Below are 12933 nucleotides of genomic sequence, written 5' to 3' on the forward strand. Positions count from 1 at the left end.
GATATAGAAACAAATGTGTGGCCATGTGGTGAATTTGACGCGCTATATGCGTGGCATGATATTCGGAAATGGGAATGTTAAACATGATTGAGTCACATTACGAGTAGTTTTGCATTAATTGATGGTTTCATGGACTCCGCATATTCGTGATTGATGTGCATACATGTGAATGTATGAGATTTGACTTGATATAGATATGTAATAATAATCGAGCTATACCCCATGATAGATATGTACACATATAACCAGCATGAATTGGGAGTTGTTTATAGGACTTAGATTGGAACCGTGGGTTTGACGGCCTGATACTTGACCTTTTTGAGGCTTGTAGATGGGGGGTTTATATCGATGGAATTTTAACTATATAATATTTGATTACAGATTTTAATGAGTCAGAGAGAGTGTTGAACCTGGAACATAGTCATTTGTGGAATTTAGTAATGATAATATGAGAGCACATTATGAGGTTTGACAGTTGAACTTCGGGACGAAGTTCTCTTTTAGGGGGAGTGAATGTAACAATTCAGAAATTAAGGAAAGGGGAAGTACGAAATGTGAGGAAGTATGAGGGTTAAACAAAGAACCTTGGGATGAGTGTGATATTTATAAAGGAACGTATATGGTAAATGAGCATGTGAGGCGAGAAAGAGTGCATGAGAATCAGTGATGAGATTTGAGGAGACTTGACGAAAAGAGAGAGTGGGGTGAACTTCGGGGACGCAGTTCCTTTAAGGGGGGAAGATTGTAATACCCCATAGTTATACGACCCGTACTCGGTCGAGTAAACCGAGTACTCGACCGAGTGGAATCCACTCGACCGAGTGAGGGACCGAGTGAGCCTGCAAAGTTGTTAAAAATCCCTTATTCGTAGGCCATTCGATCGAGTGGAGGTTCACTCGACCGAGTGGAGCCGTCACTAGACCGAGTGAACCGAGCACTCAACCGAGTGTTGCGGGAACCACTAAGTTTTCACGCGTGGGCTTTTCTTTTGATGGACCTTGACATACATATACCATATTTTTTCTGATTTCTCCCATTTCCAAGCCCTATTTCTTTCTCTCTAAAACCCTCCCACCTCTCTCTACAATTCCTACTTCTCTAAATCCTAAATCTACAATTATGGGTGAAGATTTTGGAAGATTCTTTCACATATTCTTGTTTCTTGTCACTTGGTGAGTCTTATACCACCTTTTCCCCTTTAATTTGGATAATTCGTTTTAAGACTAAACCCTATAATTTGGGGATTTTTAATGGGTGTTATTAATTAGTGTTAGGAGTAATTAATGGGTAATAATGAAGGGTTAATTAGTAGTATTAGTTGTTGTAGGATATTTTATGATAGTTGTTATGGAATTATCTAGGATGAGACGGTTTTATGATATGGATGCTTGGTGGTTTCGGATTTGTTTGTGAAGAATGTTAAAAGGTAGGTTAATTCTACTCGGTTTCAATAAGGTGGTCATTGCATATGTTGTGGTTAATGCTGTAATTAGTGTCATATAATTAGAGTAATTGCATTATAACATGATATTGTCAAGTTGATTGGATGAGTCGGTAATTGGTCTATTTTGTGGTATCTTGCATTTATTGTGTTGTCTTGTATGTCAGAGGAGATGGTGGCTTACTTGTTGTTATGGAGACGTAAGGCGGTTGGGAGACCGTCTTACGCTTAAGTCGCCTCTTGGAGCTTTCCACTCCAAGAGGGATGTGCACATTAATGGCTTGAGTTACGGAGGGACTCGTGTGGTTGAGACACGATGTTTAACAAGGGATCCGGTTGGCTTCAAGACCCAGTACGTCTGGGCGTGTCTCGGTACCTCTTTGTTGTTGTTGGTATGTCTGGCCATGTCCCGGTACCAGAGTGGTTGTCGATATGTCTGGGCGTGTCCCGGTACCGTGGTGGTTGTGGGTATGTCTGGGCGTGTCCCTGTACCAGTGTGGTGGTTGTTGATGGCGTCTCATTCATATCATAGTCATGTTGCATACTCACACACTTTGAGTTGTGTCACGCTTTATTTATTGAAACTGACGTTTGTGTGTCTGCGTAATTATCACCTATCTCTTTTGGGGTGGCATGTGTCGATCCATATGATATCCTTTGGTCATATGGGGAGCAGGTTCAGTACAGGTTGTTAGGATAGCACGTGGGAAACGGGACGAACTTGATGAGTCACGAGACCAGTCTAGTTGATTAGAAGAGTATAGTTGTCACGAGTTGTACTTTATTCATTTGTTTATGTTTATGTTTATGTAAATCATTAAACATTACATTAATAAAATGTTCTTTGATTGGAGTTTTGAAACCCCACCTCGGGAAACCGAGATGGTAACGTTCCAATTATCTTGGCCGGATAGTTGGGGGTGTTGCATTAGGTTTCCCACACTTATGTTCTTGTCCGCAATTTTGGCATCATGCCATTTCTTGGTTTGATCCTTGTAGATCCCTGAGCTCTCATAAGCTTCCATTCTCAACTCCTCTAACTCACTCATTTGGAGGAACCTTGTTTCACCGGCGGCATGAATGTCAAAGTTCATCTCCTTATACTCTAGTTCGACAGGTAAATGGCAAGCCTTGCCATACACAAGTTTGTACGGTGTCCCCCCAATGGGTGTTTTGTATAACGTCCTTAGAGCCCGTAGAACATCGGGGAGCTTTTGGGACCAATCCTTTTGACTTTTGTTTGTTACCCTCTCAAGGATGGATTTGATTTGCCGGTTCGAAACTTCCACTTGCCCATTAGTGTATGGGTGGTATACAAGGGCGGTTTTGTGCATCACTCCATGAGCTTCCAATAGGGCCTTGAAGGTGCTCTTGCGAAAATGGGAACCTCCATCACTTATTACAACTCTTGGAGTCCTAAATCTAGGGAAGATTGTGCCCTTGAATAGTTTCATCACAACTTTTGAATTATTTGTAGGAGATGCTACCGCTTCAATCCATTTTAAGACGTAATCAACGACGACCAAGATGTACTCATTTCCACATGAATTCAGAAACGGTCCCATGAAATCAATTCCCCAACAATCAAAGAGCTCAATTTCAAGGATGTTATTGAGCGGCATTTCATTCCTATTTCCAATATTTCCCGTCCGTTGGCATGCGTTATATGATTTAACCAAGTAATGGATGTCCTTGAATATCGAAGGCCAGTAGAACCCACCTTGTAGAACCTTGTCAATTGTTCTTGAAGTAGCCAAGTGTCCACCATAGGCCGAGTTGTGTATTCGATCAACAATTTCCATGCCTTCTTCCTTGGATACATATCTTCTAAACATACCATCTCCACATTTACGGAACAAATGTGGGTCATTCCAAAAATACCTCCTTGATTCATTCTTCAATTTTCTCCTTTCCCCAGCATTCAATACATCAGCGATAAAACCGCTTACCAAGTAGTTTGCCAAGTCCGCAAACCATGGTACTTTGACACTCACCTCCTAATGTGTTTTATATTTGTAACCCTGCAAGTATAACGAGTGATCATTGTAGATGTGAGGATCGAACCCAAGGGACGATAATTTATGGTTCTAAGACGGTTTAGTTAATCCTAGTTTAATTCAAACCAAAGGCAAGTTGGTTGGTAACTAAAGATGAATTACGACTAAGACAAGGAAAACAAAAACAAGCAAGTAGAAGACAAGATTAAACTCAAGATATTAAGAGACTAGGGTGTTTGGGCTCACTAGTGTAGGGTATGGTTGACTTATGGTTACAACTAGGGTAGTGTAAGAGCAAGGTCAAGAAAGGTCTCCACCCCTCGGTGTAAGACGGTCCTCTAGGCTAGGTTAGGTCAAACTCTCGCTCTAACCCTCCCTAAACATGCTCTCACAAACAGTCGTTAAATAAAATTCTTCAATACATTTCACCGAAAAAAATCGAAATTTTTTTTTTTCTCTTGTGTATGAGTTTAATAGAGAATTGATTTTGTATTCATAGAATACACTTTTCGATGATATATTGTTTTGATTTTTTTCTTTTACCAAATCGTGATATATTAATTATTGTTATCATTATCTTTGAAACATATTTTATTACTAACAACATCAATAATAATAACACAAGAATAATAGCAAAAACACAAACATAACAATAATAACCATGCCCTTTTACGTAATTTGATCAAATATCAGCTACCTTTTCAGCTAGTTTCCAAACACTTTTAATAAAACTCACGTTTCAGCTACCTTTTGAGGTTTCAGGTAATTTTTCATGTAGAACCCCCTTCTTACCCGGCTAAGGTAATTGGGAGATGTTACCATCTCGGTTTCACGAGGCGGTGAAATCAAAGTTGCAATTAAGAAACAATTAATATAAATAAAGTATTTAGTGGATTAAATAACCATAAATGAATAAATGAAATAAATAATACAACTCATGACTACTATAATCTTCTAATGAAATGACACTCGGCTCCAAGTCCAAGGCGCGGCCCAAATTCCAATCACGTCAACAAGCAAAACATGTATTCAACCTGCTCCCCATATGATCGGAAATATCATATGGATCGACACATGCTACCCCGGAAATAGGTGACAATTACACAGACACACAAACGTCAGTTTCAATAAATGAATACATTGTGACTCAACTCAAAGTGTATGAGTATACAACATGACTAAAACATGAATGAGACGCTATCAAACAAAAACCACTCTGGTACCAGAACACGCCCTGACGTACCCACAACCACCATGGTATCGGGACACGCCAAGACATACCGACAACCACACTAGTACTAGGATACACCCAGACATACCAACAACCACAAATAGGTATCGGGACACGCCCAGACGTACCGGGTCCGGAAGCCAACCGGATCCCATGCCAGACGTCGTGTCTCAACCATACGAGTCCCTCAGTAACGCAAGTCATTAATGTGCATATCCCTCTTGGAGTGGGAAGCTCCAAGAGGCGACTCAAGCGTAAGACGGTCTCTCAACCATTTTACGTCTCCTCAATAACCAAATAACACCCCCAATGATCTCCAACACAACACAACAATGACCATACATGGAAAATGCAACACACCACCAATTATATGACTCATCATGAACTAAATCCCTACATATCATGGATAAAACTTCCTCAAATACCAACATGTTATCCCAATCGACTCATACATAAAAATTATGATGCAAGACACACAAATATGTACACAAAATATTGAAACCGAGTAGGATAAACCTACCTTTTAGCATTCTTCATGAGTAATCGAATCCCATACGATTTCGTCTCGCAAGACTAGCTTAATCCTATACAAATCATGTAGTACCATCACAAATACATCTTATTCTATTATATAATACAAACCCCTTATTATTACCCACTAATTACCCATATTACCTATACTAATTACTAACTAATTAACCAAAGTGAAAACCCCAAAAATTTAGGGTTAAGACTTAAACAAGGATGAGTGGAAATCGACTTACAAGTGTGGATAGTGAAGAACAAGGGGAGAGATTCCTTAAAGCAAGCTTGGATCCATGGTGGAAGAGGTTTATGAGGGTTTTAGAGAGAAGGGAAAGGATTTGGAGTGAGAAGGAAGAAGATAGAATGAATGAGGATAAAGGGATAAAATTTGCTTATCATGTGTTCTGATGCAGCGCCACTCGATCAAGTGACGAGTCCAATCGGTCGAGTGTCACTCACTCGATCGAGTGCCTCGGTCAAGTGACGAGTCCACTCGGTCAATTGACTTTTATGCGGTCGAGTGCAACGTAGTTCTCAGCAATGACCAGTTTTCGTAAAACAATCATAACTCACTCGTTTCTTGGTCATTTTGGGCGTGTGACCTACCGTTGGAATCGTAATAGAACGAGTTATTACCTCCAATTAGAATCATATCAATAACATGTCTAGATCTCAAGTTATGATAGTTTTAAGACAACCCTTCTATAGGCGGACATTATAACAACTCCACTAAGTCTAGTATAGGTTATACTCGGTCCACTTTATAGTTATACTTCACTCCCGTGTGGCCTCTCATCTAGAACAAGGTCTTACCATGCATCCCAAGGTTCCTTTGCGGGTTCCAAAATATCCGGGTATTACATTTTATGTTTCAGCTACCTTTTCAGCTAGTTTTGCCAAACCGAACCAAAGTATTAGATTGACCAGTTATTACGGTTATGTAACCAAGTAAATAAGTAATAACTATATTTATATGATTATAATGTGGTAAAATAAATGTCAAAAGCTAACCCGACCTGATAGAACTAGAATATTTGTTGAATCGAAATCGGCCTGAACCGATTCGAAGGTTAACCGATACACCACGAAATAATATGACCCGAACCGACCAGTGACTTGACTCGAACTGGCCCAAAACCCAATTCATCACCAAACCCGGCCTGAACGGAACCGAATTGAACCGACCTGTAACACGTTTTAACCTGACCTAAACCGGACAATTTTTTTAAAAAAATACTCTAAAATTTGCTTCATTTTTTTGTTAACAAATTCGATATAAATATCATTCTTTTTCTTTTGAAAGGCAAAATGTAATTTAAAAATAAAAAGTTGAGAAATGTTAGTGGTAGTAAATTAAGTATACTATTTTTGGTGCGTGGATCAAAACGACGGCATGCAAATAAAGACGGTGGTGTGTATTTGATTACGTGGGAGCTCGATTAACGTTTTAAATGATGACGCGATAGTTTTAAAATGTACCAAGGATGTTAAAACACGATTTTGGTTCATTAAACGGCATTATAACGTGTTATTTTGGTTGATTAATAAACTTTATAATGAGACGAAAAGTGATGAAATGTGGTATTATGTACGGAGTATGGACTATGGAGAGTTGTTAATAAGTAGTCTTGGATGATTAAATCGTTTGGATCATACGAGCCGAGTCATAAGTAGTTTAATGAAAAAATGTAATTTTTTAGGGTCGATATTCTCGAGCGCTTTAATGAAAAATGATTTATTGTTTAAAAATTTAGTACATTATTGATGTTGCTTATTTTAAAAACTTAACCCGACATTACAAATGAGTCGATCCATGAATGAGCCAAAATCGAACTAGACTCGACCCGATCAAGCATATTGACTCGATATATTCCGACCCATTAGTCAGCCTACCCGAACCAACCTGTTATAGACTTGTAGTTATTAACCCGATTAACCCGACCCGTAAGTGACCCAACCTGAACCCGACTCGATGAGAATACGTAACATGACCCGATAAAACCCCTACCTGACATGACCCGAACTACCTTAACCCAATTCAAAATCGATCCGAGTGACCCAATTGCCAAAAATATGGTTTAAAATAAATATAAGGATACTTCATTTCAAAATTTTGGTAGTTTAGATTAAATCAATCATTTTATATTAGTCTAATTTCTATTTTAAATACAAATAATTATTTACGGGCCGAGTTAAGATTCGGGCAAGTTTTTCCCTAAATGTGCGGTTTATTATCAAGTCGGGTCGTTTTCGATTGGGTTTTCGGATTATTTCCAAGCAGCTTTCGGATAGGCTCATCTTTGACAGGTCTCCTTCGAACTATGGTTTCTTTAATATGCCTTTCACGAATCATATTACATGTTCTTTCCATTTATTTTAAACTTTAAAATTTCAGCTTTGCATTATACCAAGTAAATGATTTTACATGTTTTCTCTCTATTTAATTTTCATTTACACGTTCCAAGTAAAAACGATATAATAATTTACCATTGGGGATTAAAGTACTTATATTAACTACTAAGGAGCATCACTTTTGCGTAAATGACAAAGCAAGTCGGCCTTAGGCCTTGGAGGTAGACTCCGACATCTTTCCTACTCAAAATCTAGTCGAGTAAGTTAGGGGAATGAGATGGGTCATACAATGAGCTGCTCTATTTCCGTCCCTCCTCACAAACTTAAATTCAATACAATCAAAACGAGTTGATAACTTAAAAATCACCCGCCCAATATTGCCCACATAATTAGAAGGAATGCATTTTAATTGAAGCATATTCACCTTGGCCATACAATCACCTTCTCAATATACTCCGTGTAATTTATGTAACCTCTAGCTTTGTCGCGTCTACCATTACATAAGAAATTTGATTAATCGGCTATCTTTAGGAATAGGAGCAACCAATCTCATCATGTTAGATAAGTAAATTAAGCCCACTAGTCTTTCCCTTCACGAATTGATAGGACGCGAATATCCTAAATTGGTCATAAAATCAACTACTTTATTGACCGTCCAAATTTACTTCTAACCTTGCCTATGCATTTTGATTTCCTGCAAGAGTGCTTTGATATCTTTATTAGAAGATCCCTCTGCTTCCACAGCTTTATACGCCAACTCCTTCAACATTTTCGCCTTGGTTCGAACATTTCCCGCCTCTTCCTCACCACCCATCACTTTGCTTATGGCAATCTCTATCTTTTCTTTCTCAACCAGCTCTGATTCGTCAGTCGCCCATGCTTTCCACACCATGTTTCCTACTGGTACTCCAACCTTCAGGACTTGAGTCACCAACTTTTCATTGTAAAATTGCTCGGCAAAAACCGGCCACGTGATCAGTGGCACCCCGGCACACACCCCTTCAAGGATCGAGTTCCAACCACAATGCGTCATAAACCCACCTATTGCATTGTGCTCCAGGATTAACACCTGCGGCGCCCAACCTTTGATTATGAATCCCTTACCATTCGCCAAGGCCGTTTCTTCAAACCCGTCTGGTAGCCACCATTCCTCGGCTTCTTGTTCACTACCGCTCTCGTCATCATTACATTTCATAACTTTTCCAAGAACCCAAATGAAAGAACACCCTGAATTTTGTAGGGCACTTGCCATTTCTGTGATCTGAGGTTTCGTAAAGCGAGTTAAACTTCCAAAACAAATGTACAGCACAGAATTTGACTCTTTCGAATCAAGCCAACTTAAGCAATTATGAGCATCAACAGTCGATTTATCCCCTCGGTCGAGTTTATCATCTAATGACCTATTAAAGAGAGACAATGGCCCTATATGCCATGACTTAATTCCTATTACTTTCCTGTAATAATCAGCATAATCGCGTTCTAACTCGTAAAAACTGTTAATTAATACCCCAAAACTCTTCTTCTCAGCTTCTTTCAATCTGTCAAATAACGCATTGAAACTGGTTTCTCCCTTTACAAGATCTTGTAATTGTGATTTTGTTATGGTTATATTATCAGGCAAATCTGTCACTACAAATTCCTCATTTTCCGATACAATTTTGTCGTGTGGACGATACTTCTCAAGGCTATAACAAATACATTGATTAAAAAAACAACTGCCACTAAATGCAAGCCTCGGAATACCAATTCCTTTCGCGACATCAACTGTCCAAGGATAAAGATAATCCGACACAATGCAGTCAGGCTTGCTTTCGACCAGCATTGTCTCGAGTTTAGGCTGAAGCATTTCTATGGCTCGAATAAGTTTGAAGGTCGTCTCACGGGTTTGTGCTGAAACCAGGTTTTCACAGCCTTCAGGTAGGCCCACTTCCTTTGTGGGAAGGGAGACGGTGAGGAATGTGATTAGGTGTCCTGGTTTATTATCGCGGTTAATGGTCTTTTGGAAGCGAGAGGCGTTAGCCGGGGTGGTAATTATGGTTGCTCGGGTACCGCCTTGTGAAGCAAATATTCGGGCGATTTCGATCATTGGCATCATATGGCCTGGTGCCATGTATGGTAGGAAAATTATGTGGAGTTGCTTGTCATTGTTGGAAGACATTTTTGTGATGTTTTTTTCTTAGAGGAAATTATATTAATTTTGATTTGTTTTATGGGAATAAGAGTTAATATGAATTCAAATTCATTGTCAAGGAGAAATTGGTGATTTGCATTAGAATAAATTAATTGCCAAATAATTGGTAGGAATTGGTTTTTGGTTATATGGATTCATACAAATAGTCTAAATTTATTGATGGATGATAAATAAATTGAGAAACTTGTAATTTCCATTGTTGATCATTAAAGAAGTTAGGTAAAGTGCGTTGAGTTTGTTATAGAGAGAGAAATTGGAGAGCGACATCTCTAAATAAAATGAGATCTTATTATTATTTGATGCAATACATTTCTATTTATAGAAGTAGCTTATTATTACACGATTATCATTTTTTTTGGGAAGGCATAAATCCGCGGGCTCAATGAACCAAGCCACGGGATTTGTCTATCTATTGACACTCAAACCCTTACTTTTCAAGTTTGACTTTTTCAAGGATCATTGAAATTCAGAAATTATCAAAAGCAGGCAAGTGGTATATGCTACACTACACGGTTACACGCAAATACATTTAACAAAAAAATCTCACTGAAGACGGCGATATCCGTCACAAGTTTGTGACGGATACCATTTCCTCTCACAAAATACCCATGAGAGGTGGGTAGGGAAGTACATGGGGGGTGCTCCACCTTGTCCCCTCTCCCTTTTTGTGAGAGGTCTTTAACTTGTGATAGGATTAACCCGTCACAAGCAAGACGAAGGTACACTTAATTAGTACAAATTTTACTTAATTAGTACTAACAAGTACAAATTTGTGTTTTACTTGAGCACCAATGGCTTTTAATTAGTACAAATTTTACTTAAGTAGGTTAATCTTAACTTAGCTTTAATTGAAATTATATAATAAGACGGTCACACAATATGAGACGGTCCTTTTTCAGACAAAATTGTTTTGTCTATTGCTATCAAAAAAGAGTGATTTGTATAAAATGAACCATCTAACATTGTTAAACTGTTTCACACAATATGTTTTTTCAAACCAATTATCTCGTCAATACCTTGAATTTAAAACAAAAAATTCGCTGTTTTTTGAAGTCGTAACCGGTAGTTATGGTTGGCCAAAGCTTTTTTAACGAATAAACTTGGATCGACCATAATTCCCGACTACGAGTTGAGACGTCCGTGAATTCTTTTTCAAACTGAAAACCTCTTAAGGACGGTCAATTTGAAAAAAAATTATAATATCTTATTGATGGTCAAAGATTTTTTTGCAAGAAAAAAGTGTGTATCTTAGAAAATGAAAAAGTTGTGAGATACATGAGAGAATATTCCTAATTTTTTTCCAATAAAATATGATTAGTAAGAAAATGAGTAGATATTAATACTGAATTATTCCATGAGATTATTCTCAGTAGAAAACTAGGTTTAGGAAGAAGGTAAGAACTTGGAAATTGGTAAAGTAAGAATAGTTTATTGATTTTAAAGTCTCAGCCTCATAAAGTGAGAAAGGACAAATTGGCCAGCCCCCATGAAAATCCTGTGTTTTGGTTGATACCTTCCGTGTTTTTATGTGCGCCCTTTTTTTTCTTGATACGCATGAGGGGCAAAGCCCCAAAGATTACAAAACGACTAAGGTATAACTAAGCGAGGGAAAGCTACTTCTAACAAGTCTTCACGAAGAATCGTGCGGAGCTCTTCAGGCGGAGAATTAAATATGGTAGCGGATGTCGAAGAATGAACTCCCACATTTGCAAGCAGGGATGTCAGCGGGGCGGGTACAAGTGGATACCGCCCCAGTTGGGAAGGGGATGGGTAGAGCTTTGGCGGGTGGTGGAGCGGGTGTGGGTATGAAAATTGTACTCGCCATGGGTAATGGGGCGGGGATGGATTTTGCATCTTACCCGCCTCAAACCCGCCTACCCGCCAATTGCTAAAAAAATTAGTGCGATTATTAAAAATTTTTAAATCTTATTTAGTAATAATTAAGATATAATGTAAATAATAACTATTTTATAAAGTTTTTTTACTGATTTCTTTGGTGAAAAAGTAAACTTATAAAGATAAATTAAAAAAAATGAAAATTAATAATGATTAAATCAACATTTGCGAAAAAACTTATCGAATAAAATTATAGTGTAACGGGTTAATGGATAAGCGAGGCGGGTACGGTTTTATATTTCCACCCGTTAGGGCGGGGATGGTTTTGGAAACTTGTACCCGCCACGGGTGGTGGGGCGGGGACGGGTACGAGTTTTTCTTGGTGGGTACGGGTACGGGGGAGCCTATATCCACCACCGCCCAGCCCCAATGACATGCCTATTTGCAAGCCAATCTGCGGCTCGATTGGCTTTTCTAAAAACATGGTCCACTTTAACATTCCATCCTGTCATATTAATCAGCTCTTTTCACCGAGCTACCAACGGACGAAGGCTGTCGCTCGTAAATTGATTTTCTCAAATCAATTTAATGCAAGACAAATTGTCCATATGAACTAGAACTTTGGTAAGACCAAGAATTCGAGCTCGTTCCAATCCCTCCACAACTGCTCTCATTTCAGCTCGCATAGATGTGCAAAAACCGCACGAAAAGGTGATTCGAGTTAGGCCATTCCGGTAATTTTATATCTACATTACACGATTATCATTGAAAAGTTAAGTTCACACAAATAAATATAGATGATGTTTGGTGCGGCTTTTAGGAGTGTTTTTCCACAAAATAAGCACAAGTTAGGCCAAACTATTAATTTTGAAGAAGTAAAAATAACTTGTTTTAAACCCAAAAGTCAATTTCGAAAGCCAGTAGATTACTTTTATTTTAAAGATTTTTAACGCATAAATGACAAATTGTATGTTGTAAACATGTAAAAAAAAGGATTATTTAATGAGAATATTCCAAACTATGAGGGTGCTTCTCAAAATACTCCAAACTATAATTTAACCATCAATATACTCAACTATTACACCCATTCGCTCTTAATAAAACATGTGGAAGGGCTACTTATTGAACCGGTTTCTTGTGTTGGTAGTAATGGCTTCAAGTAAAGCCAAAAACTCATTTGGAGTTTTGCCTTCATCCCACATCGGTGGGGAGTAGTAGTTTGTTGATATTTATATATCTACTCTCTCCCCAAGTGGATAAGAGTTGGACCAAGGAGGCTTTTGTTGAGAGTGTTGGGCCTGTGAGTCTGATCCAAACACACACACGCGCGCGCACCGGCCCGGCCCGGCTCGAGCTCGGG

General features: G+C 38.6%; 1 protein-coding gene across 1 annotated transcript; it reads right to left on the minus strand.

The window, feature by feature from the left end:
• Nucleotides 1-7827: 7827 nt before the first annotated feature.
• On the minus strand, nt 7828-9997 carry LOC141586641 (scopoletin glucosyltransferase-like). The gene has a single exon (XM_074407937.1). It carries the CDS (start codon nt 9702-9704, stop codon nt 8214-8216), a length of 1491 nt encoding a protein of 496 aa, XP_074264038.1. The 5' UTR covers nt 9705-9997; the 3' UTR covers nt 7828-8213.
• Nucleotides 9998-12933: the final 2936 nt, after the last annotated feature.

Source organism: Silene latifolia, chromosome 6 (assembly GCF_048544455.1).
Source record: "Silene latifolia isolate original U9 population chromosome 6, ASM4854445v1, whole genome shotgun sequence".
Taxonomy (NCBI): Eukaryota; Viridiplantae; Streptophyta; class Magnoliopsida; order Caryophyllales; family Caryophyllaceae; genus Silene; species Silene latifolia.